At 28.8% G+C, this 23752-nt stretch overlaps 2 protein-coding genes across 12 annotated transcripts in view; one reads left to right on the forward strand and one right to left on the reverse strand.

Annotated features, from left to right (window-relative positions):
* Positions 1-23752, forward strand: part of LOC144075794 (uncharacterized) — a 35142-nt gene that overhangs the window by 2907 nt on the left and 8483 nt on the right. For 5 of the 10 annotated variants that reach the window (XR_013300632.1, XR_013300631.1, XM_077603185.1 and 2 more), the window contains 6 exons: positions 14891-15058; positions 21505-21728; positions 21791-21853; positions 21914-21993; positions 22062-22192; positions 22277-22343. Coding sequence is in view for 8 of the 10 variants with exons in the window: in XM_077603185.1 (XP_077459311.1) it covers positions 21655-21728; positions 21791-21853; positions 21914-21993; positions 22062-22192; positions 22277-22343 (415 nt within the window). In the remaining 2 variants the exon portion in view is untranslated. The remainder of the gene's footprint in view (positions 1-14890; positions 15059-21504; positions 21729-21790; positions 21854-21913; positions 21994-22061; positions 22193-22276; positions 22344-23752) is intronic. The other 5 variants (XM_077603187.1, XM_077603189.1, XM_077603188.1 and 2 more) reach the window with 2 other exon arrangements.
* rbp7b (retinol binding protein 7b, cellular) lies at positions 1174-16846 on the reverse strand. 2 transcript variants are annotated; one of them, XM_077603195.1, is made up of 5 exons: positions 16774-16846; positions 16408-16586; positions 15212-15313; positions 15006-15066; positions 1174-1266 (listed from the first exon to the last, which is right to left on the reverse strand). In XM_077603195.1, the coding sequence occupies exons 1-4, from the start codon at positions 16844-16846 to the stop codon at positions 15013-15015; spliced, it is 408 nt and encodes a 135-aa protein (XP_077459321.1). In that variant the 3' UTR covers positions 1174-1266; positions 15006-15012. The 2 variants fall into 2 exon arrangements, with proteins under 2 accessions (XP_077459321.1, XP_077459320.1); XM_077603194.1 differs by lacking the exon at positions 1174-1266 and having other exon boundaries at positions 14790-15066.

The following is a 23752-nucleotide window of genomic DNA, read 5'->3' on the forward strand; positions in this document are numbered from 1 at the left end:
GGTTGAAATTGAAGTTGGACACAAGTTCAAATCTGGAGTGAGTTCAAGTCCACTCTTTGCAAATCTCAAATTGTTTATTGAGGTAATGAAAAGGATAGATATAACTTCCAATCGCATCATTTCAGAAGTCACTGTGGTCCAGTGGCAAAGACAATGGGTCAGAACTTCAGGTGGACTCAAGTTCAAATCAGGCTTGAGTTCAATTCCACTCTTCGCAATTCTCAAATTGTTTATTTAGGTAATGAAAAGGATAAATATAACTTCCAATCACATCATTTCAGAAGACACTGTGGTCCAGTGGCAAGAACAATGGGTTGCAATTGAAGTTGGACACAAGTTCAAATCTGGAGTGAGTTCAAGTCCACTCTTTGCAAATCTCAAATTGTTTATTGAGGTAATGAAAAGGATAGATATAACTTCCAATCACATCATTTCAGAAGTCACTGTGGTCCAGTGGCAAAGACAATGGGTCAGAACTTCAGGTGGACTCAAGTTCAAATCAGGAATGAGTTCAATTCCACTCTTTGCAATTCTCAAATTGTTTATTTAGGTAATGAAAAGGATAAATATAACTTCCAATCATGTATAGGCGGGCCGCCTCGTGGTGTAGTGGGTAAGTCACCTGCCTGCGACGTGGGTGTCGAGGGTTCACGTCCCGGTGTCGCCAGTCAACGACTGTATGGTGTCGGCAGTCGGCCGCAGGCCGACTGTCGAACACCACCAGGGGTCCCCCCTCCCAACTGTCTTCCGGTCAGCCGAAGGCTGACCGGAAATATTGTTTTGCTGAAAAAAATGACTAAGTCTTTATTTGAATGAAAAAAGGATTACCCATTTACTGAACTACTAGTGTAGTGATTAGTCAAACGAGAGCGGGATTCGAACCGCATCTCCCACATGGCAGTCAAATCCACTAACTTGAGGTCTGTCTGACCCATTGTCTTTGCCACTGGACCACAGTGACTTCTGATATGAGATGATTGGAAGTTATATTTATCATTTTCATCACCTCAATAAACAATTTGAGATTTGCAAAGAGTGGATTTGAACTCACTCCAGATTTGGAACTTGTGTCCAACTTCAATTTCAACCCATTGATCTTGCCACTGGACCACAGTGTCTTCTGAAATGATGTGATTGGAAGTTATATTTATCCTTTTCATTACCTCAATAAACAATTTGAGAATTGCAAAGAGTGGAATTGAACTCACTCCTGATTCCCACCTCATGTTCTGACCCAATGATTTTGCCAGTGGACCACAGCAACAACTAGAAGGTGAAGAATCAGAAGTCAGATTTATTCTCCGACTCTCTCAGCCTTACTTGCTATGTCATTTTTTAAAGAAAAAAAGCCTTACTATACTATGTCGTTTTTTAAGAAAAGAAGCCTTACTATACAATATTGTTTTTTAAGAAAAAAAGGCTTCCTCTACTATGTCGTTTTTCAAGAAAAAAAGCCATGCTATACTATGTCGTTTTTGAAGAAAAAAAGCATTACTATACTATGTCGTTTTTTAAGAAAAAAAAGACTTACTATACTATGTCGTTTTTTAAAGAATAAAAGCCATACTATACTATGTTGTTTTTTAAAGAAAAAAAAAGCCTTACTATACTATGTCGTTTTTTTTAAGAATAAAAGCCATACTATACTATGTCGTTTTTTAAAGAAAAAAGCCTTACTATACTATGTCGTTTTTTTAGGAAAAAAGCCTTACTATACTATGGCGTTTTTTTTAGGGAAAAAGCCTTACTATACTATGTCGTTTTTTAAAGAAAAAAGCCTTACTATACTATGTCGTTTTTTTTAGGAAAAAAGCCTTACTATACTATGTCGTTTTTTTAGGGAAAAAGCCTTACTATACTATGTCGTTTTTTAAAGAAAAAAGCCTTACTATACTATGTCGTTTTTTAAAGAAAAAAAGCCTTTCTATACTATGTCGTTTTTAAAAAAAAAAGCCTTACTATACTATGTCGTTTTTTAAAGAAAAAAGCCTTACTATACTATGTCGTTTTTTAAAGAAAAAAGCCTTACTATACTATGTCGTTTTAAGAAAAAAGCCTTACTATACTATGTCGTTTTTTTTTTTAAGAAAAAAGCCTTACTATACTATGTCGTTTTTTGAAGAAAAAAAGCCATACTATACTATGTCGTTTTTTTAAGAATAAAAGCCATACTATACTATGTCGTTTTTGAAGAAAAAAAGCCATACTATACTATGTCGTTTTTTAAGAATATAAGCCATACTATACTATGTCGTTTTTTAAAGAAAAAAAGCCTTACTTTACTATGTCGTTTTTTAAGAAAAAAAGCCTTACTATACTATGTCGTTTTTTTAAAGAAAAAAGCCTTACTATACTATGTCGTTTTTTTAAGAAAAAAAGCCTTACTATACTATGTCGTTTTTTAAGAAAAAAAGCCTTACTATACTATGTCGTTTTTTAAGAAAAAAAGCCTTATTATACTATGTCGTTTTTTTAAGAATAAAAGCCATACTATACTATGTCGTTTTTTTAAGAAAAAAAAGCCTTACTATACTATGTCGTTTTTTTAAGAAAAAAAGCCTTACTATACTATGTCGTTTTTTAAAGAAAAAAGCCTTACTATACTATGTCGTTTTAAGAAAAAAGCCTTACTATACTATGTCGTTTTTTTTAAGAAAAAAGCCTTACTATACTATGTCGTTTTTTGAAGAAAAAAAGCCATACTATACTATGTCGTTTTTTTAAGAATAAAAGCCATACTATACTATGTTGTTTTTTGAAGAAAAAAGCCATACTATACTATGTCGTTTTTTTAAGAATAAAAGCCATACTATACTATGTCGTTTTTTAAAGAAAAAAGCCTTACTATACTATGTCGTTTTTTTAAGAAAAAAGCCTTACTATACTATGTCGTTTTTTTAGGAAAAAAGCCTTACTATACTATGTCGTTTTTTTTAGGGAAAAAGCCTTACTATACTATGTCGTTTAAGAAAAAAAGCCTTACTATACTATGTCGTTTTTTTTTGAAAAAAAAGCCTTCTATACTGTCGTTTTTTAAGAAGAAAGCCTTACTATACTATGTCTTTTTTTAAGAAAAAAAGCCTTACTATACTATGTCGTTTTTTAAGAAAAAAAGCCTTACTATACTATGTCGTTTTTTTAAGAATAAAAGCCATACTATACTATGTCGTTTTTTAAAGAAAAAAGCCTTATTATACTATGTCGTTTTTTTAAGAAAAAAGCCTTACTATACTATGTCGATTTTGAAGAAAAAAGCCTTACTATACTATGTCGTTTTAAGAAAAAAGCCTTACTATACTATGTCGTTTTTTAAAGAAAAAAAGCCTTACTATACTATGTCGTTTTTTAAAGAAAAAAGCCTTATTATACTATGTCGTTTTTTTAAGAAAAAAGCCTTACTATACTATGTCGATTTTGAAGAAAAAAAGCCATACTATACTATGTCGTTTTTTTAAGAATAAAAGCCATACTATACTATGTCGTTTTTTAAAGAAAAAAACCCTTACCATACTATGTCGTTTTTTGAAGAAAAAAAGCCATACTATACTATGGCGTTTTTTTTAGGGAAAAAGCCTTACTATACTATGTCGTTTTTTAAAGAATAAAAGCCATACTATACTATGTTGTTTTTTAAAGAAAAAAGCCTTACTATACTATGTCGTTTTTTAAGAATAAAAGCCATACTATACTATGTCGTTTTTTTAAAGAAAAAAGCCTTACTATACTATGTCGTTTTTTTAGGAAAAAAGCCTTACTATACTATGGCGTTTTTTTTAGGGAAAAAGCCTTACTATACTATGTCGTTTTTTAAGAAAAAAAGCCTTACTATACTATGTCGTTTTTTTAAAGAATAAAAGCCATACTATACTATCTCGTTTTTTAAAGAAAAAGGCCTTACTATACTTTGTCGTTTTTTTAAGAAAAAAGCCTTACTATACTATGTCGTTTTTTTAGGAAAAAAGCCTTACTATACTATGTCGTTTTTTTAGGGAAAAAGCCTTACTATACTATGTCGTTTTTTAAAGAAAAAAGCCTTACTATACTATGTCATTTTTTAAGAAAAAAAGCTTTACTATACTATGTCGTTTTTTTAAGAAAAAAAGCCTTACTATACTATGTCGTTTTTTAAAGAAAAAAACCCTTACTATACTATGTCGTTTTTTGAAGAAAAAAAGCCATGCTATACTATGTCGTTTTTTAAAGAATAAAAGCCATACTATACTATGTCGTTTTTTAAAGAAAAAAGCCTTATTATACTATGTCGTTTTTTTAAGAAAAAAGCCTTACTATACTATCTCGTTTTTTAAAGAAAAAAGCCTTACTATACTATGTCGTTTTTTTAAGAAAAAAAGCCTTACTATACTATGTCGTTTTTTAAGAAAAAAAGCCTTACTATACTATGTCGTTTTTTAAAGAAAAAAGCCTTACTATACTATGTCGTTTTTTTAAGAAAAAAGCCTTACTATACTATGTCGTTTTTTTAAGAAAAAAAGCCTTACTATACTATGTCGTTTTTTAAAGAAAAAAGCCTTACTATACTATGTCGTTTTTTAAAGAAAAAAGCCTTACTATACTATGTCGTTTTTTTAAGAAAAAAGCCTTACTATACTATGTCGTTTTTTTAAGAAAAAAAGCCTTACTATACTATGTCGTTTTTTAAAGAAAAAAGCCTTACTATACTATGTCGTTTTAAGAAAAAAGCCTTACTATACTATGTCGTTTTTTTTAGGAAAAAAGCCTTACTATACTATGTCGTTTTTTTAGGGAAAAAGCCTTACTATACTATGTCGTTTTTTAAAGAAAAAAGCCTTACTATACTATGTCGTTTTTTGAAGAAAAAAAGCCATACTATACTATGTCGTTTTTTTAAGAATAAAAGCCATACTATACTATGTCGTTTTTTAAAGAAAAAAGCCATACTATACTATGTCGTTTTTTTAAGAATAAAAGCCATACTATACTATGTCGTTTTTTAAAGAAAAAAGCCTTACTATACTATGTCGTTTTTTTAAGAAAAAAGCCTTACTATACTATGTCGTTTTTTTAGGAAAAAAGCCTTACTATACTATGTCGTTTTTTTTAGGGAAAAAGCCTTACTATACTATGTCGTTTTTAAAAAAAAAAAGCCTTACTATACTATGTCGTTTTTTTAAGAATAAAAGCCATACTATACTATCTCGTTTTTTAAAGAAAAAGGCCTTACCATACTATGTCGTTTTTTTAAGAAAAAAGCCTTACTATACTATGTCGTTTTTTTTTTAGGAAAAAAGCCTTACTATACTATGGCGTTTTTTTTAGGGAAAAAGCCTTACTATACTATGTCGTTTTTTAAGAAAAACAGCCTTACTATACTATGTCGTTTTTTGAAGAAAAAAAAGCCTTACTATACTATGTCGTTTTTTAAAGAAAAAAGCCTTACTATACTATGTCGTTTTTGAAGAAAAAAAGCCATACTATACTATGTCGTTTTTTAAGAAAAAAAGCCTTACTATACTATGTCGTTTTTTAAAGAAAAAAGCCTTACTATAGTATGTCGTTTTTTAAAGAAAAAAAGCCTTACTATACTATGTCGTTTTTTAAGAAAAAAAGCCTTACTATACTATGTCGTTTTTTAAAGAAAAAAGCCTTACTATACTATGTCGTTTTTTTAAGAAAAAAGCCTTACTATACTATGTCGTTTTTTTAAGAAAAAAAGCCTTACTATACTATGTCGTTTTTTAAAGAAAAAAGCCTTACTATACTATGTCGTTTTTTAAAGAAAAAAGCCTTACTATACTATGTCGTTTTTTTAAGAAAAAAGCCTTACTATACTATGTCGTTTTTTTAAGAAAAAAAGCCTTACTATACTATGTTGTTTTTTAAAGAAAAAAGCCTTACTATACTATGTCGTTTTAAGAAAAAAGCCTTACTATACTATGTCGTTTTTTTTAGGAAAAAAACCTTACTATACTATGTCGTTTTTTTAGGGAAAAAGCCTTACTATACTATGTCGTTTTTTGAAGAAAAAAAGCCATACTATACTATGTCGTTTTTTTAAGAATAAAAGGCATACTATACTATGTCGTTTTTTAAAGAAAAAAGCCATACTATACTATGTCGTTTTTTTAAGAATAAAAGCCATACTATACTATGTCGTTTTTTAAAGAAAAAAGCCTTACTATACTATGTCATTTTTTTAAGAAAAAAGCCTTACTATACTATGTCGTTTTTTTAGGAAAAAAGCCTTACTATACTATGTCGTTTTTTTTAGGGAAAAAGCCTTACTATACTATGTCGTTTTTAAAAAAAAAAAGCCTTACTATACTATGTCGTTTTTTTAAGAATAAAAGCCATACTATACTATCTCGTTTTTTAAAGAAAAAGGCCTTACTATACTATGTCGTTTTTTTAAGAAAAAAGCCTTACTATACTATGTCGTTTTTTTTAGGAAAAAAGCCTTACTATACTATGTCGTTTTTTTAGGGAAAAAGCCTTACTATAATATGTCGTTTTTTAAAGAAAAAAGACTTACTATACTATGTCTTTTTTTAAAGAAAAAAAGCCTTACTATACTATGTCATTTTTTAAGAAAAAAAGCCTTACTATACTATGTCGTTTTTTAAAGAAAAAAGCCTTACTATACTATGTGGTTTTTTTAAGAAAAAAGCCTTACTATACTATGTCGTTTTTTAAAGAAAAAAACCCTTACTATACTATGTCGTTTTTTGAAGAAAAAAAGCCATACTATACTATGTCGTTTTTTTAAGAATAAAAGCCATACTATACTATGTCGTTTTTTAAAGAAAAAAGCCTTACTATACTATGTCGTTTTTTAAAGAAAAAAGCCTTATTATACTATGTCGTTTTTGAAGAAAAAAAGCCATACTATACTATGTCGTTTTTTAAGAAAAAAAGCCTTACTATACTATGTCGTTTTTTAAAGAAAAAAACCTTACTATACTATGTCGTTTTTTTAAGAAAAAAAGCCTTACTATACTATGTCGTTTTTTAAGAAAAAAAGCCTTACTATACTATGTCGTTTTTTAAAGAAAAAAGCCTCACTATACTATGTCGTTTTTTTAAGAAAAAAGCCTTACTATACTATGTCGTTTTTTTAAGAAAAAAAGCCTTACTATACTATGTCGTTTTTTAAAGAAAAAAGCCTTACTATACTATGTCGTTTTTTAAAGAAAAAAGCCTTACTATACTATGTCGTTTTTTGAAGAAAAAAAGCCTTACTATACTATGTTGTTTTTTTAAGAAAAAAAGCCTTACTATACTATGTCGTTTTTTAAAGAAAAAAGCCTTACTATACTATGTCGTTTTAAGAAAAAAGCCTTACTATACTATGTCGGTTTTTTTTAGGAAAAAAGCCTTACTATACTATGTCGTTTTTTTAGGGAAAAAGCCTTACTATACTATGTCGTTTTTTTAAGAAAAAAAGCCTTACTATACTATGTCGTTTTTTAAAGAAAAAAGCCTTACTATACTATGTCGTTTTAAGAAAAAAGCCTTACTATACTATGTTGTTTTTTTTAAGAAAAAAGCCTTACTATACTATGTCGTTTTTTGAAGAAAAAAAGCCATACTATACTATGTCGTTTTTTTAAGAATAAAAGCCATACTATACTATGTCGTTTTTTTAAGAAAAAAGCCTTACTATACTATGTCGTTTTTTTAGGAAAAAAGCCTTACTATACTATGTCGTTTTTTTTAGGGAAAAAGCCTTACTATACTATGTCGTTTTAAAAAAAAAAAAGCCTTACTATACTATGTCGTTTTTTTAAGAATAAAAGCCATACTATACTATCTCGTTTTTTTAGGGAAAAAGCCTTACTATACTATGTCGTTTTTTAAAGAAAAAAGCCTTACTATACTATGTCTTTTTTTAAAGAAAAAAAGCCTTACTATACTATGTCGTTTTTTAAGAAAAAAAGCCTTACTATACTATGTCGTTTTTTAAAGAAAAAAGCCTTACTATACTATGTGTTTTTTTTAAGAAAAAAGCCTTACTATACTATGTCGTTTTTTAAAGAAAAAAACCCTTACTATACTATGTCGTTTTTTGAAGAAAAAAAGCCATACTATACTATGTCGTTTTTTTAAGAATAAAAGCCATACTATACTATGTCGTTTTTTAAAGAAAAAAGCCTTACTATACTATGTCGTTTTTTAAAGAAAAAAGCCTTATTATACTATGTCGTTTTTTTAAGAAAAAAGCCTTACTATACTATGTCGTTTTTTTTTAGGAAAAAAAAGCCTTACTATACTATGTCGTTTTTTAAAGAAAAAAGCCTTACTATACTATGTCGTTTTTTAAAGAAAAAAAGCCTTACTATACTATGTCGTTTTTTAAGAAAAAAAGCCTTACTATACTATGTCATTTTTTAAAGAAAAAAGCCTTATTATACTATGTCGTTTTTTTAAGAAAAAAAGCCTTACTATACTATGTCGTTTTTTAAAGAAAAAAGCCTTACTATACTATGTCGTTTTTTTAGGGAAAAAGCCTTACTATACTATGTCGTTTTTTAAGAAAAAAAGCCTTACTATACTATGTCGTTTTTTTAAGAATAAAAGCCATACTATACTATCTCGTTTTTTAAAGAAAAAGGCCTTACTATACTTTGTCGTTTTTTTAAGAAAAAAGCCTTACTATACTATGTCGTTTTTTTAGGAAAAAAGCCTTACTATACTATGTCGTTTTTTTAGGGAAAAAGCCTTACTATACTATGTCGTTTTTTAAAGAAAAAAGCCTTACTATACTATGTCATTTTTTAAGAAAAAAAGCTTTACTATACTATGTCGTTTTTTTAAGAAAAAAAGCCTTACTATACTATGTCGTTTTTTAAAGAAAAAAACCCTTACTATACTATGTCGTTTTTTGAAGAAAAAAAGCCATGCTATACTATGTCGTTTTTTAAAGAATAAAAGCCATACTATACTATGTCGTTTTTTAAAGAAAAAAGCCTTATTATACTATGTCGTTTTTTTAAGAAAAAAGCCTTACTAGACTATGTCGTTTTTTAAAGAAAAAAGCCTTACTATACTATGTCGTTTTTTTAAGAAAAAAAGCCTTACTATACTATGTCGTTTTTTAAGAAAAAAAGCCTTACTATACTATGTCGTTTTTTAAAGAAAAAAGCCTTACTATACTATGTCGTTTTTTTAAGAAAAAAAGCCTTACTATACTATGTCGTTTTTTAAAGAAAAAAGCCTTACTATACTATGTCGTTTTTTAAAGAAAAAAGCCTTACTATACTATGTCGTTTTTTTAAGAAAAAAGCCTTACTATACTATGTCGTTTTTTTAAGAAAAAAAGCCTTACTATACTATGTCGTTTTTTAAAGAAAAAAGCCTTACTATACTATGTCGTTTTAAGAAAAAAGCCTTACTATACTATGTCGTTTTTTTTAGGAAAAAAGCCTTACTATACTATGTCGTTTTTTTAGGGAAAAAGCCTTACTATACTATGTCGTTTTTTAAAGAAAAAAGCCTTACTATACTATGTCGTTTTTTGAAGAAAAAAAGCCATACTATACTATGTCGTTTTTTTAAGAATAAAAGCCATACTATACTATGTCGTTTTTTAAAGAAAAAAGCCATACTATACTATGTCGTTTTTTTAAGAATAAAAGCCATACTATACTATGTCGTTTTTTAAAGAAAAAAGCCTTACTATACTATGTCGTTTTTTTAAGAAAAAAGCCTTACTATACTATGTCGTTTTTTTAGGAAAAAAGCCTTACTATACTATGTCGTTTTTTTTAGGGAAAAAGCCTTACTATACTATGTCGTTTTTAAAAAAAAAAGCCTTACTATACTATGTCGTTTTTTTAAGAATAAAAGCCATACTATACTATCTCATTTTTTAAAGAAAAAGGCCTTACTATACTATGTCGTTTTTTTAAGAAAAAAGCCTTACTATACTATGTCGTTTTTTTTTTAGGAAAAAAGCCTTACTATACTATGGCGTTTTTTTTAGGGAAAAAGCCTTACTATACTATGTCGTTTTTTAAGAAAAACAGCCTTACTATACTATGTCGTTTTTTGAAGAAAAAAAAGCCTTACTATACTATGTCGTTTTTTAAAGAAAAAAGCCTTACTATACTATGTCGTTTTTTAAAGAAAAAAGCCTTACTATACTATGTCGTTTTTGAAGAAAAAAAGCCATACTATACTATGTCGTTTTTTAAGAAAAAAAGCCTTACTATACTATGTCGTTTTTTAAAGAAAAAAGCCTTACTATACTATGTCGTTTTTTAAAGAAAAAAAGCCTTACTATACTATGTCGTTTTTTAAGAAAAAAAGCCTTACTATACTATGTCGTTTTTTAAAGAAAAAAGCCTTACTATACTGTCGTTTTTTTAAGAAAAAAGCCTTACTATACTATGTCGTTTTTTTAAGAAAAAAAGCCTTACTATACTATGTCGTTTTTTAAAGAAAAAAGCCTTACTATACTATGTCGTTTTTTAAAGAAAAAAGCCTTACTATACTATGTCGTTTTTTTAAGAAAAAAGCCTTACTATACTATGTCGTTTTTTTAAGAAAAAAAGCCTTACTATACTATGTCGTTTTTTAAAGAAAAAAGCCTTACTATACTATGTCGTTTTAAGAAAAAAGCCTTACTATACTATGTCGTTTTTTTTAGGAAAAAAACCTTACTATACTATGTCGTTTTTTTAGGGAAAAAGCCTTACTATACTATGTCGTTTTTTGAAGAAAAAAAGCCATACTATACTATGTCGTTTTTTTAAGAATAAAAGCCATACTATACTATGTCGTTTTTTAAAGAAAAAAGCCATACTATACTATGTCGTTTTTTTAAGAATAAAAGCCATACTATACTATGTCGTTTTTTAAAGAAAAAAGCCTTACTATACTATGTCGTTTTTTTTAGGGAAAAAGCCTTACTATACTATGTCGTTTTTAAAAAAAAAAGCCTTACTCTACTATGTCGTTTTTTTAAGAATAAAAGCCATACTATACTATCTCGTTTTTTAAAGAAAAAGGCCTTACTATACTATGTCGTTTTTTTAAGAAAAAAGCCTTACTATACTATGTCGTTTTTTTAAGAATAAAAGCCATACTATACTATCTCGTTTTTTTAGGGAAAAAGCCTTACTATACTATGTCGTTTTTTAAAGAAAAAAGCCTTACTATACTATGTCTTTTTTTAAAGAAAAAAAGCCTTACTATACTATGTCGTTTTTTAAGAAAAAAAGCCTTACTATACTATGTCGTTTTTTAAAGAAAAAAGCCTTACTATACTATGTGTTTTTTTTAAGAAAAAAGCCTTACTATACTATGTCGTTTTTTAAAGAAAAAAACCCTTACTATACTCTGTCGTTTTTTGAAGAAAAAAAGCCATACTATACTATGTCGTTTTTTTAAGAATAAAAGCCATACTATACTATGTCGTTTTTTAAAGAAAAAAGCCTTACTATACTATGTCGTTTTTTAAAGAAAAAAGCCTTATTATACTATGTCGTTTTTTTAAGAAAAAAGCCTTACTATACTATGTCGTTTTTTTTTAGGAAAAAAAAGCCTTACTATACTATGTCGTTTTTTAAAGAAAAAAGCCTTACTATACTATGTCGTTTTTTAAAGAAAAAAAGCCTTACTATACTATGTCGTTTTTTAAGAAAAAAAGCCTTACTATACTATGTCATTTTTTAAAGAAAAAAGCCTTACTATACTATGTCGTTTTATTAAGAATAAAAGCCATACTATACTATGTCGTTTTTTTAAAGAAAAAAGCCTTACTATACTATGTCGTTTTTTTAAGAAAAAAGCCTTACTATACTATGTCGTTTTTTTAAGAAAAAAAGCCTTACTATACTATGTCGTTTTTTAAAGAAAAAAGCCTTACTATACTATGTCGTTTTAAGAAAAAAGCCTTACTATACAAGTTGTTTTTTTAAAGAAAAAAGCCTTACTATACTATGTCGTTTTTTGAAGAAAAAAAGCCATACTATACTATGTCGTTTTTTTAAGAATAAAAGCCATACTATACTATGTCGTTTTTTAAAGAAAAAAGCCATACTATACTATGTCGTTTTTTTAAGAATAAAAGCCATACTATACTATGTCGTTTTTTAAAGAAAAAAGCCTTACTATACTATGTCGTTTTTTTAAGAAAAAAGCCTTACTATACTATGTCGTTTTTTTAGGAAAAAAGCCTTACTATACTATGTCGTTTTTTAAGAAAAAAAGCCTTACTGTACTATGTCGTTTTTTTAAGAAAAAAGCCTTACTATACTATGTCGTTTTTTAAAGAAAAAAACCTTTACTATACTATGTCGTTTTTTGAAGAAAAAAAGCCATACTATACTATGTCGTTTTTTAAAGAAAAAAGCCTTACTATACTATGTCGTTTTTTAAAGAAAAAAGCCTTACTATACTATGTCGTTTTTGAAGAAAAAAAGCCATACTATACTATGTCGTTTTTTAAGAATATAAGCCATACTATACTATGTCGTTTTTTAAAGAAAAAAAGCCTTACTATACTATGTCGTTTTTTAAGAAAAAAAGCCTTACTATACTATGTCGTTTTTTAAGAAAAAAGCCTTACTATACTATGTCGTTTTTTTAAGAAAAAAAGCCTTACTATACTATGTCGTTTTTTAAGAAAAAAAGCCTTACTATACTATGTCGTTTTTTAAGAAAAAAAGCCTTACTATACTATGTCGTTTTTTTAAGAATAAAAGCCATACTATACTATGTCGTTTTTTTAAAGAAAAAAGCCTTATTATACTATGTCGTTTTTTTAAGAAAAAAAGCCTTACTATACTATGTCGTTTTTTAAAGAAAAAAGCTTTACTATACTATGTCGTTTTTTAAAGAAAAAAGCCTTACTATACTATGTCGTTTTTTTAAGAAAAAAGCCTTACTATACTATGTCGTTTTTTTAAGAAAAAAAGCCTTACTATACTATGTCGTTTTTTAAAGAAAAAAGCCTTACTATACTATGTCGTTTTAAGAAAAAAGCCTTACTATACTATGTCGTTTTTTAAGAAAAAAAGCCTTACTATACTATGTCGTTTTTTAAAGAAAAAAGCCTTACTATACTATGTCGTTTTTTAAAGAAAAAAGCCTTACTATACTATGTCGTTTTTGAAGAAAAAAAGCCATACTATACTATGTCGTTTTTTAAGAATATAAGCCATACTATACTATGTCGTTTTTTAAAGAAAAAAAGCCTTACTATACTATGTCGTTTTTTAAGAAAAAAAGCCTTACTATACTATGTCGTTTTTTAAGAAAAAAGCCTTACTATACTATGTCGTTTTTTTAAGAAAAAAAGCCTTACTATACTATGTCGTTTTTTAAGAAAAAAAGCCTTACTATACTATGTCGTTTTTTAAGAAAAAAAGCCTTACTATACTATGTCGTTTTTTTAAGAATAAAAGCCATACTATACTATGTCGTTTTTTTAAAGAAAAAAGCCTTATTATACTATGTCGTTTTTTTAAGAAAAAAAGCCTTACTATACTATGTCGTTTTTTAAAGAAAAAAGCTTTACTATACTATGTCGTTTTTTAAAGAAAAAAGCCTTACTATACTATGTCGTTTTTTTAAGAAAAAAGCCTTACTATACTATGTCGTTTTTTTAAGAAAAAAAGCCTTACTATACTATGTCGTTTTTTAAAGAAAAAAGCCTTACTATACTATGTCGTTTTAAGAAAAAAGCCTTACTATACAAGTTGTTTTTTTTAAAGAAAAAAGCCTTACTATACTATGTCGTTTTTTGAAGAAAAAAAGCCATACTATACTATGTCGTTTTTTTAAGAATAAAAGCCATACTATACTATGTCGTTTTTTAAAGAAAAAAGCCATACTATACTATGTCGTTTTTTTAAGAATAAAAGCCATACTATACTATGTCGTTTTTTAAAGAAAAAAGCCTTACTATACTATGTCGTTTTTTTAAGAAAAAAGCCTTACTATATTATGTCGTTTTTTTAGGAAAAAAGCCTTACTATACTATGTCGTTTTTTAAGAAAAAAAGCCTTACTATACTATGTCATTTTTTTAAGAAAAAAGCCTTACTATTCTATGTCGTTTTTTAAAGTAAAAAACCTTTACTATACTATGTCGTTTTTTGAAGAAAAAAAGCCATACTATACTATGTCGTTTTTTAAAGAAAAAAGCCTTACTATACTATGTCGTTTTTTAAAGAAAAAAGCCTTACTATACTATGTCGTTTTTGAAGAAAAAAAGCCATACTATACTATGTCGTTTTTTAAGAATATAAGCCATACTATACTATGTCGTTTTTTAAAGAAAAAAAGCCTTACTATACTATGTCGTTTTTTAAGAAAAAAAGCCTTACTATACTATGTCGTTTTTTAAAGAAAAAAGCCTTACTATACTATGTCGTTTTTTTAAGAAAAAAAGCCTTACTATACTATGTCGTTTTTTAAGAAAAAAAGCCTTACTATACTATGTCGTTTTTTAAGAAAAAAAGCCTTACTATACTATGTCGTTTTTTTAAGAATAAAAGCCATACTATACTATGTCGTTTTTTTTAAGAAAAAAGCCTTACTATACTATGTCGTTTTTTAAAGAAAAAAAGCCTTACTATACTATGTCGTTTTTTAAAGAAAAAAGCCTTACTATACTATGTCGTTTTTTTCGGGAAAAAGCCTTACTATACTATGTCGTTTTTTAAGAAAAAAGCCTTACTATACTTTGTCGTTTTTTAAAGAAAAAAAGCCTTACTATATGTCGTTTTTTTAAGGGAAAAAGCCTTACTATAACATGTCGTTTGGGGAATATTTATTTTTTTCAAAAATGAATACAATACATAAATGAGTATGACTTTGTGCAGTTGGGCAAACTATTGCACACTGAGTTTAGGTTTTCATTCCAACCCATAACGAGGACACTTTTTCACCAATCTGTCAATCAGTGGATTGCAGTCAGGTGCTGCTTGTTTCCTACAGAAATCTCCTTGTCTTTCCTGGATCGGTTGCGACAAAAACCTGCACCCACTTCGAGGACCCTTCAAGGACTAGTTTGCCTACCTGTGGATTAGAGTGTCCTTTTGTAAACTTGCTTGCAGACCTGATCCTCACAGGTGAGCTCCTGAAACAAAATCATATTTGGGTCAAAGGTTGATTTGGATTACTGGTTCAACCTCATTTTTTAATCTTGTCAATTTTATAATCTTGATGCTTGAATTTAAATGGAATGCATGAATACATGAAAATGGTCATTTTTAAAATCATACCAAATGAAGCTCGTCTCCGTCAATCCAGTGAGTCCAACCTCGGTTCTTTTTTTCCCCACGCTGAACACACACCAGCTTGTCCTTTTCCCAATTAACCACACTCTTGGAAAATACACACACACACAAACATATACACACACACACACACACACACACACACACACACACAAACATACACACACACACACACACACACACACACACACACACACACACACACACACACACACACACACACACACACACACAAAATTAACCAGTGTTGCCCTTCGTCTTATGTTTTCATGGTTAAAATTGAAAAATATAACTTTATTTTACAATAATAAATTGTAACTCATAAAAAATGAATGAAAGTAAATAACTTGAAAACACGAGGGAATATAGATGAAGTCTCCCTGTATATTTTCCTTTCTTTTGTTGATTGATTGATTTTTGTGACCTCACATAGCTTCTTAGTTAATTGGCTCATTTTCCTGTCACACACAAGGAAAAGTCATTTTTTGTCATGTCAGCCAAACTTGGAGCTCAAGCAGATACATGGTCATTTTTTAAGAAAAAAGACTTACTATACGATGTCATTTTTAAAAAAAAAGCCTTACAAGACTGCCATTTTTTTAAAAGAAAAAAGCCTTACTATACGAAGTCGTTTTTTTAAGAAAAAGGCTTTACTATACTATGTCGTTTTTTAAGAAAAAAAGCCATACTATGTAATTTTTTAAGAAAAAAAAGCCTTACTATACTGTCGTTTTTTAAGACAAAAAGCCTTACTATACTATGTTGATTTTTAAGAAAAAAAGCCTTACTATACTGTCGATTTAAAAAAAAAAAACTTACTATACTGTGTTTTTTTAAAGAAAAAAGCCTTATTATACTATGTCGTTTTTTAAAGAAAACAGCCTTACTATACTATGTCGATTTTTTTAAAGAAAAAAGCCTTACTATACTATGTCGTTTTTTTTAAAACCCTTACTATACTATGTCGTTTTTTTTAAAACCCTTACTATATAAGGTCTTTTTTTTTAAGAAAAGAAGCCTTACTATACATGGTCTTTTTTAAAAGCCTTACAATACATTGTCATTTTCTAAGAAAAGAAGCCTTACTATACATGGTCATTTTTTAAAGAAAAAAGCCTTACTATACAGAAAGAAATTTTGACTTGGGTTTCGAACCGTCAAAGTAATTATTATTTTTTCACCTGGCATAAACGATTATCCATTCCCTTGGTGACCTCCTTAAACTCCTCCCCAACCTTGAACGCAACATCATAATTCCTAAAAGTTGTGAGAGTCCTGACGCTGAATTGATGACCTTCTTGCTCGATCACTTTCCGAGGCTTCAGCATGGCCGCCATTTTGCGGGTTGCAAAATCAATGCCTGCAAGAAACTCGCATCATCATCATTTTCTTCTCCATAAAAAAAGTTCAAAATTGTCCCTTAAAATCATTTCATTGTATTTCCAAAAAAAACCCAACTAATTCTGCGATCGAGGCCGTCCAATTGGATTGGACGTCCATGGCCGTCAATGGCAACAAATGATAGATAAAACTTTCCAAAGGCTTACCAAGAGCAATCATGTATCCTTCAAAGTTGACATTGCTAACCATGTCCCACGTCCCGGAGTAGTTGGACGCCATCGCAGATCTTCTTGTGGCTTGTGGATTTTTGGAACGTGTTTTTATGGTGTGTTAATGTAGGCCAGAGGTGACGGGATGGGGACTAAATGGGTGGGACGGGACCTTTCGCACACAATTGGAGACAACGGACGGAAAAGTGGTCTGCCGCAATTAGGGTGAAGGGTCGCCGGGGGAGACAACCTGAAGGCCTGAAGTATAGTAAGGCTTTTTTTCTTTAAAAAACGACATAATATAGTATGGCTTATATTCTTAAAAACGACATAGTATAGTATGGCTTTTTTTCTTCAAAAACGACATAGTATAGTAAGGCTTTTTTCTTTAAAAAACGACATAGTATAGTCAGGCTTTTTTCTTTAAAAAACGACATAGTATAGTATGGCTTTTTTTCTTCAAAAAACGACATAGTATAGTAAGGGTTTTTTTCTTTAAAAAACGACATAGTATAGTAAGGCTTTTTTCTTCAAAAAACGACATAGTATAGTAAGGCTTTTTTCTTTAAAAAACGACATAGTATAGTAAGGCTTTTTTTCTTAAAAAACGACATAGTATAGTAAGGCTTTTTTTTCTTAAAAAAACGACATAGTATAGTAAGGCTTTTTTTCTTAAAAAAAACGACATAGTATAGTAAGGCTTTTTTTCTTAAAAAATGACATAGTATAGTAAGGCTTTTTTCTTTAAAAAACGACATAGTATAGTAAGGCTTTTTTTTTCTTTAAAAAATGACATAGTATAGTAAGGCTGTTTTTCTTAAAAAACGACATAGTATAGTTAGGCTTTTTCCCTAAAAAAACGCCATAGTATAGTAAGGCTTTTTTCCTAAAAAAAAACGACATAGTATAGTAAGGCTTGTTTCTTAAAAAAACGACCTAGTATAATCAGGCTTTTTTCTTTAAAAAACGACATAGTATAGTATGGCTTTTTTTCTTCAAAAAACGACATAGTATAGTAAGGGTTTTTTTCTTTAAAAAACGACATAGTATAGTAAGGCTTTTGTCTTAAAAAAACGACATAGTATAGTAAGGCTTTTTTCTTTAAAAAACGACATAGTATAGTAAGGCTTTTTTTCTTAAAAAATGACATAGTATAGTAAGGCTTTTTTTCTTAAAAAAACGACATATTATAGTAAGGCTTTTTTTCTTAAAAAAACGACATAGTATAGTAAGGCTTTTTTTCTTAAAAAATGACATAGTATAGTAAGGCTTTTTTCTTTAAAAAACGACATAGTATAGTAAGGCTTTTTTTTCTTAAAAAATGACATAGTATAGTAAGGCTTTTTTCTTAAAAAAAACGACAGTATAGTAAGGCTTTTTTCTTAAAAAAACGACATAGTATAGTAAGGCTTTTTTTCTTAAAAAACGACATGGTATAGTAAGGCTTTTTTTCTTTAAAAAACGACATAGTATAGTATGGCTTATATTCTTAAAAAACGACATAGTATAGTATGGCTTTTTTTCTTCAAAAACGACATAGTATAGTAAGGCTTTTTTCTTTAAAAAACGACATAGTATAGTAAGGGGTTTTTCTTAAAAAAACGACATAGTATAGTAAGGATTTTCTTTAAAAAAACGACATAGTATAGTAAGGCTTTTTTTCTTAAAAAACGACATAGTATAGTAAGGCTTTTTTTCTTAAAAAAACGACATGGTATAGTAAGGCTTTTTTTCTTAAAAAAACAACATGGTATAGTAAGGCTTTTTTTCTTAAAAAATGACATAGTATAGTAAGGCTTTTTTCTTTAAAAAACGACATAGTATAGTAAGGCTTTTTTTTTCTTAAAAAAATGACATAGTATAGTAAGGCTGTTTTTCTTAAAAAACGACACAGTATAGTAAGGCTTTTTCCCTAAAAAAACACCATAGTATAGTAAGGCTTTTTTTCTTAAAAAACGACATAGTATAGTAAGGCTTTTTTTCTTAAAAAAACGACATAGTATAGTAAGGCTTTTTTTCTTAAAAAAACGACATAGTATAGTAAGGCTTTTTTTCTTAAAACATGACATGGTATAGTAAGGCTTTTTTCTTTAAAAAACGACATAGTATAGTAAGGCTTTTTTTCCTAAAAAAAAACCGACATAGTATAGTAAGGCTTTTTTCTTAAAAAAACGGCATAGTATAATAAGGCTTTTTTCTTTAAAAAACGACATAGTATAGTAAGGCTTTTTTCTTAAAAAAACGACATAGTATAGTAAGGCTTTTTTCTTAAAAAAACGACACAGTATAGTAAGGCTTTTTTTCTTAAAAAATGACATAGTATAGTAAGGCTTTTTTTCTTAAAAAACGACATAGTATAGTAAGGCTTTTTTTCTTAAAAAAACGACATAGTATAGTAAGGCTTTTTTTCTTAAAAAATGACATAGTATAGTAAGGCTTTTTTCTTTAAAAAACGACATAGTATAGTAAGGCTTTTTTTTCTTAAAAAAATGACATAGTATAGTAAGGCTTTTTTTTCTTAAAAAAATGACATAGTATAGTAAGGCTTTTTTCTTAAAAAAACGACATAGTATAGTATGGCTTTTTTCTTAAAAAAACGACATAGTATAGTATGGCTTTTATTCTTAAAAAAACGACATAGTATAGTATGGCTTTTTTTCTTCAAAAACGACATAGTATAGTAAGGCTTTTTTCTTTAAAAAACGACATAGTATAGTAAGGCTTTTTTCTTTAAAAAACGACATAGTATAGTATGGCTTTTATTCATAAAAAACGACATAGTATAATATGGCTTTTTTTCTTCAAAAAACGACATAGTATAGTAAGGGTTTTTTCTTTAAAAAACGACATAGTATAGTAAGGCTTTTTTTCTTTAAAAAACGACATAGTATAGTAAGGCTTTTTTCTTAAAAAAACAACATAGTATAATAAGGCTTTTTTCTTTAAAAAACGACATAGTATAGTATGGCTTTTATTCTTAAAAAAACGACATAGTATAGTATGGCTTTTTTTCTTCAAAAACGACATAGTATAGTTAGGCTTTTTTCTTAAAAAAACGACATAGTATAGTAAGGCTTTTTTCTTAAAAAAACGACATAGTATAGTAAGGCTTTTTTTCTTAAAAAAACGACATAGTATAGTAAGGTTTTTTTTCTTTAAAAAACGACATAGTATAGTAAGGCTTTTTTCTTAAAAAAACGACATAGTATAGTAAGGCTTTTTTTCTTAAAAAAACGACATAGTATAGTAAGGCTTTTTTTCTTAAAAAAACGACATAGTATAGTAAGGCTTTTTTTCTTAAAAAATGACATGGTATAGTAAGGCTTTTTTCTTTAAAAAACGACATAGTATAGTAAGGCTTTTTTTTCCTAAAAAAAAAACGACATAGTATAGTAAGGCTTTTTTTTCCTAAAAAAAAAAACGACATAGTATAGTAAGGCTTTTTTCTTAAAAAAACGACATAGTATAATAAGGCTTTTTTCTTTAAAAAACGACATAGTGTAGTAAGGCTATTCTTTAAAAAACGACATAGTATAGTATGGCTTTTATTCTTTAAAAAACGACATAGTATAGTATGGCTTTTTTTCTTCAAAAAACGACATAGTATAGTAAGGGTTTTTTTCTTTAAAAAACGACATAGTATAGTAAGGCTTTTTTCTTAAAAAAACGACATAGTATAGTAAGGCTTTTTTCTTTAAAAAACGACATAGTATAGTAAGGCTTTTTTTCTTAAAAAACGACATAGTATAGTAAGGCTTTTTTCTTTAAAAAACGACATAGTATAGTAAGGCTTTTTTTCTTAAAAAACGACATAGTATAATAAGGCTTTTTTTCTTTAAAAAACGACATAGTATAGTATGGCTTTTATTCTTAAAAAAACGACATAGTATAGTATGGCTTTTTTTCTTCAAAAACGACATGGTATAGTAAGGCTTTTTTCTTTAAAAAACGACATAGTATAGTATGGCTTTTATTCTTAAAAAAACGACATAGTATAGTATGGCTTTTTTTCTTCAAAAAACGACATAGTATAGTAAGGTTTTTTTTCTTTAAAAAACGACATTGTATAGTAAGGCTTTTTTCTTTAAAAAACGACATAGTATAGTAAGGCTTTTTTTCTTAAAAAACGACATAGTATAGTAAGGCTTTTTTCTTTAAAAAACGACATAGTATAGTAAGGCTTTTTTTCTTAAAAAAACGACATAGTATAGTAAGGCTTTTTTTCTTTAAAAAAACGACATAGTATAGTAAGGCTTTTTTCTTTAAAAAACGACATAGTATAGTAAGGCTTTTTTTTCTTAAAAAAATGACATAGTATAGTAAGGCTTTTTTTCTTAAAAAAACGACATAGTATAGTAAGCCTTTTTTACTTAAAAAAATACCATGTATACTATCATGTACTTGTACTAAAGTATATTTATGTATACTTGGAGTACAAGTACACTTGCGTGTGTATCTGGACTACAAGTACATTTACTTGCGCGTTTATCAGTACTATAAGCATGTGTACTTTTACGTTTGTGTACTTGCACTGAAGTAGATCAACTTTCAAATACTTGGACTACAAGTACATATACTTCACTGTAGCCTTCTTGTACTACAAGCACGTTGACATGTGTGTGCATTACAAGTACACATCCGTATTCTACATGTTTGCGTATAAATGTACTACAAGTATACATATATCATTGTACAAGGAAACTAATAGTGAATTTCCTGTCTCTTCAGGCACACCTTCTTGAAACATTTTTGATAAAACATGTGCACGCTGCCAAGTGAAAGCGGCTTCCGGGACGGAAGGATTGAATTTCTTAGCGTAACATAATCCTCCCGCCGTCCACAATTGTGGCAACGGTTGTTAAACGTACGTAGGATGTGATGTTTCTGTACTTGTTGATCCTCCTCGCTTACCAATCCAGCAGATGGCTCCCCAAGAACCGAAGGCTGAAATTGTACGGGTTTAATTTCCTTACCAAATATGGCGTCTTGTTTCTAAACGCATTTTCTCTGACAGTCAAATCGTCAACGCGGTGTTCGCGGGCCTCGTTTTGGTCCCTCAGCTGTACGTCCTGACAAGGTAACTTAGCGTGTTTTGCCAAAGATTTGATCGTCCAATCGTGTGTTTTTGTGTCGAAAGGCCCAAGTCTGCAAGATACTGCCGGCGGCCTTTGCTGAGCAACTTGGTCGCCTCCGTTGCGCTGTCCCTTGTCGCCACAGGTACAAAAAACACGCTAATATAGCGAAGGACTATGTTTTTAAAAAATGGTTTAAATCTTTTTTTGCAGGTTTTTCGGTGGTCTTCACACTTTTAGATGCAGTGCCTCAGGGCTTGTGGGCCTCCTGTCATGTTTTCGGACTGATGTCCTTCGGGCAAGGGCTTTGCACTGCTATTTTGACGCTCACTGCGGCTTCATGTGTAAAAAAAATAATTTAATCCGAAAGCAGACACACACAAGAAATATGAAATTTATTCAAGTATTGTTTTTCTGTGTTTCTGCAGGCGACAACAACTCCGGAACTGTATGAAGTGTCACTTTGTCTCATGGTAGCATCCGTTTTGAGCACAGGTAAAAAGTGTATTAGTCACGCACAGGTGTCAAATTCAGAGGGCAATAATAGGGGCGTTGCTAGGGTTGTTTTACCACCATGTTTAGTAAGGCTTTTATTTTGTTCAAAAAAATGACCATGTTTAGTAAGGCTTTTGTTTGTTTAAAAAAAACGACCATGTATAGTAAGGCTTTTTTCTTAAAAAACGACCATGTATAGTAAGGCTTTTGTCTTTAAAAAATGACCATGTATAGTAAGGCTTTTTTCTTTAAAAAAACGACCATGTATAGTAAGCCTTTTTTTCTTTAAAAAACGACATAGTATAGTAAGGCTTTTTTCTAAAAAAACATGACATAGTATAGTAAGGCTTTTCTTTAAAAAAATGTCATAGTATAATGAGGCTTTTTTCTTAAAAAACGACATAGTATAATAAGGCTTTTTTTCTTAAAAAACGACATAGTATAGTAAGGCTTTTTTCTTAAAAATCGACATAGTATAGTAAGGCTTTTTTCTTCAAAAATCGACATAGTATAGTAAGGCTTTTTTCTTAAAAAACGACATAGTATGGTAAGGCTTTTTTCTTTAAAAAACGACATAGTATAGTAAGGCTTTTTTCTTCAAAAAACGATATAGTATAGTAAGGCTTTTTTCTTAAAAAACGACATAGTATGGTAAGGCTTTTTTTTTTTAAAAACAACATAGTATAGTAAGGCTTTTTCTTCAAAATACGACATAGTATAGTAAGGCTTTTTTTTCTTCAAGAAATGACATAGTATAGTAAGGCTTTTTTTTTTAAAGACGACATAGTATAGTAAGGCTTTTAAAAAAACGACATAGTATAGTAAGGCTTTTTTTCTTCAAAATACGACATAGTATAGTAAGGCTTTTAAAAAAACGACATAGTATAGTAAGGCTTTTTTCTTAAAAAACGATATAGTATAGTAAGGCTTTTTTCTTCAAAAACGACATAGTATAGTAAGGCTTTTTTCTTTAAAAAATCGACATAGTATAGTAAGGCTTTTTTTCTTAAAAACCGACATAGTATAGTAAGGCTTTTTTTTTTAAAAAGACGACATAGTATAGTAAGAATTTTTATTTAAAAAACCCACATAGTATAGTAAGGCTTTTTTCTTAAAAAAAAACGACATAGGATAGTAAGGCTTTTTTCTTCAAAATACGACATAGTATAGTAAGGATTTTTTCTTCAAAAACGACATAGTATAGTAAAGCTTTTTTCTTCAAAATACGACATAGTATAGTAAGGCTTTTTTTCTTCAAAAAACGACATAGTATAGTGTGGCTTTTTTCTTAAAAAACGACATAGTATAGTCAGGCTTTTTTTCTTAAAAAACGACATAGTATGGTAAGGCTTTTTTCTTCAAAATACGACATAGTATAGTAAGGCTTTTTTTCTTCAAAAACGACATAG

The sequence above is a fragment of the Stigmatopora argus genome, chromosome 6 (assembly GCF_051989625.1).
Source record: "Stigmatopora argus isolate UIUO_Sarg chromosome 6, RoL_Sarg_1.0, whole genome shotgun sequence".
NCBI classification, from domain to species: Eukaryota; Metazoa; Chordata; class Actinopteri; order Syngnathiformes; family Syngnathidae; genus Stigmatopora; species Stigmatopora argus.

Bases quoted from the DNA above. Each gene is read 5' to 3' on its own strand.
- rbp7b (XM_077603195.1), bottom strand. From the start codon at position 16,846: ATGGCGTCCAACTACTCCGGGACGTGGGACATGGTTAGCAATGTCAAC. The intron at 15,314-16,407 runs GTGAAAAAATAA...GTATTTTCCAAG, and splicing joins TGGATAATCGTTTATGCCAG to AGTGTGGTTAATTGGGAAAA. The intron at 15,067-15,211 runs GTATGATTTTAA...ATTTTGTTTCAG, and splicing joins ACGGAGACGAGCTTCATTTG to GAGCTCACCTGTGAGGATCA.